This window comes from Aegilops tauschii, chromosome 3 (assembly GCF_002575655.3).
Source record: "Aegilops tauschii subsp. strangulata cultivar AL8/78 chromosome 3, Aet v6.0, whole genome shotgun sequence".
Classification (NCBI taxonomy): domain Eukaryota; kingdom Viridiplantae; phylum Streptophyta; class Magnoliopsida; order Poales; family Poaceae; genus Aegilops; species Aegilops tauschii.
The window spans coordinates 45,449,224-45,450,933 of record NC_053037.3 but is presented as its reverse complement, the minus strand read 5'-3'; the positions used below and the strand labels follow the sequence as shown (position 1 = coordinate 45,450,933).

At 49.2% G+C, this 1,710-nt stretch overlaps 1 protein-coding gene across 1 annotated transcript; it reads left to right on the top strand.

Moving 5' to 3' along the window:
- Positions 1–564: 564 nt before the first annotated feature.
- On the top strand, positions 565–1,401 carry LOC141042692 (uncharacterized). Its single transcript, XM_073511569.1, has one exon. The coding sequence runs from the start codon at positions 565–567 to the stop codon at positions 1,399–1,401; it is 837 nt and encodes a 278-aa protein (XP_073367670.1).
- Positions 1,402–1,710: the final 309 nt, after the last annotated feature.

Here is a 1,710-nt window from a genome sequence, read left to right as displayed (position 1 = left end):
CGGGCGACACTATAGGGCACGGGAGGCGGAGGTTTGGGCAAAAATTGGACGAGAAGGACACAGGGAGTATTTATATGGGGTCGTGCGTGTACTAGGGCAATAGATTAGTCGATTGGGTGAGGATTTAGATCGGGGCATTGAAGAACTCGTGCGCCTGCAGGAGTTCGTCGCCAGGATGAAGACGACTCGGCGGGACCCAGCGTCAGTGCCCGCGAGGAGAAAAAAAAAACAGAAAGAGAGGCCTGCGGGGTGTGGGCTGCTGTGTTGCGCGAAACTGGGCCGGCCTGCTGTCGCTGGTGCTGCTGCGTAGCGCGGGCGAGCGACGGAGTTGGGCTGCGGCAGTGCGGGGTGTTTGGTGGGCTGCGGTGCTGGCTGGCTAGCCTGACCTGGCCGGCTGGTTTTTTTTTAATTAAAACAAACTGCCACAGAAAGAAAACTAACTAAAATAAAACACCAGTCTAAAATCTAAATAAAAATACATATAGACACAGTAAAATGTTATACCTAAATTAGAAAACAGTGAACATCAAGCGGAAGCATGTTGAGCTCGATACCCGCTGCCCGATGTGCTCAAGGTTGGACGAGGATGGAGGGCATATCTTCCTACGCTGCAAGGCGGTCAGGCAGGTATGGCGGCAACTGGATTTGGAAGAGATCCGTCTGCAGTTTCTGGAGCTCCCGAACGCAATGGCAGTAGTCCAAGCTGTCTGCTCCTTGTCAGACAATACCCGCTCTCAGGTGGCCGTGCTGCTGTGGGACTGGTGGACTGCACGCAAAAAGGTAAATGCAGGCGACAAGGCCCGTTCAACGGGCGAGGTGGTCTCTCTCATCCAGCGTCACCTTCTCGACTTCAGCCCTACGGTACCTGCTGCAGTCCGTGAGGCAGCCCCGGTTGCTAGATGGGAAGCACCGAGCCCTGACTTTGTCAAGGTCAACTTCGACGCGGCTTTACACCAAGACACCAGGGACGGGGCGTATGGATTTGTCTTACGATCGGACGAAGGGGATGTTATCGCAGCTGGAGCAGGGAAGCTAATGCATATCAAGAGTGCTCTCCAAGCTGAAGCCGAAGCCTGCATCGCTGCTATTGAGGGCGCGGGCGAGGCCGGAGTCCACAGGGTGGTGTTTGAGTCAGATTGCCTTTCCTTGGTCCAAGCTCTTAACACCGGGGAGTCTGATGGTGCCGAGCTGGGTGTCCTATTCCGAGAAGCTCACAATAGCTGTTCCCTTCGCTTTGAAGTTGCTCGTTTTGTGCAGTGCCCACGGGCTTGCAATCATGTAGCGCACTCTTTAGCGCAATTTGGTTTTCGTATGGAGGTGCCGGCCAGTGTCTGGACCAAGCATTTTCCTGACTTTATTGTAAGTTTGGTTGCTAGCGACTCTGCGGCACCGGTTGGATAAATGGAGATGTTGTTTCCGCCTCCAAAAAAAAGAAAAAAGAAAACAGTGAACATTTTTTTGCAACACAAATAAATTTAAGAAAAAAACAATTATGCAATAAAAGCACATAAAGAGCAATATAATAACAACTATAAAATAATTTTGAGTTTCTACAAAGCCAAAATAATTTTTGTAAACTCCAGAATATATACTTAGCATTTTCCTAGTATTATTAATAGGGGAGAAGTCATATTATCTCCACTCCAAATATGTTGCCTTAAGTTGCAATAACGATTTGAATAATCAGAAAATTTCAAATATGCATAGAAA

Excerpts from the sequence above, each read along its gene's own strand:
- LOC141042692 (XM_073511569.1), top strand. The coding sequence starts at position 565 with ATGTGCTCAAGGTTGGACGAGGATGGAGGGCATATCTTCCTACGCTGC.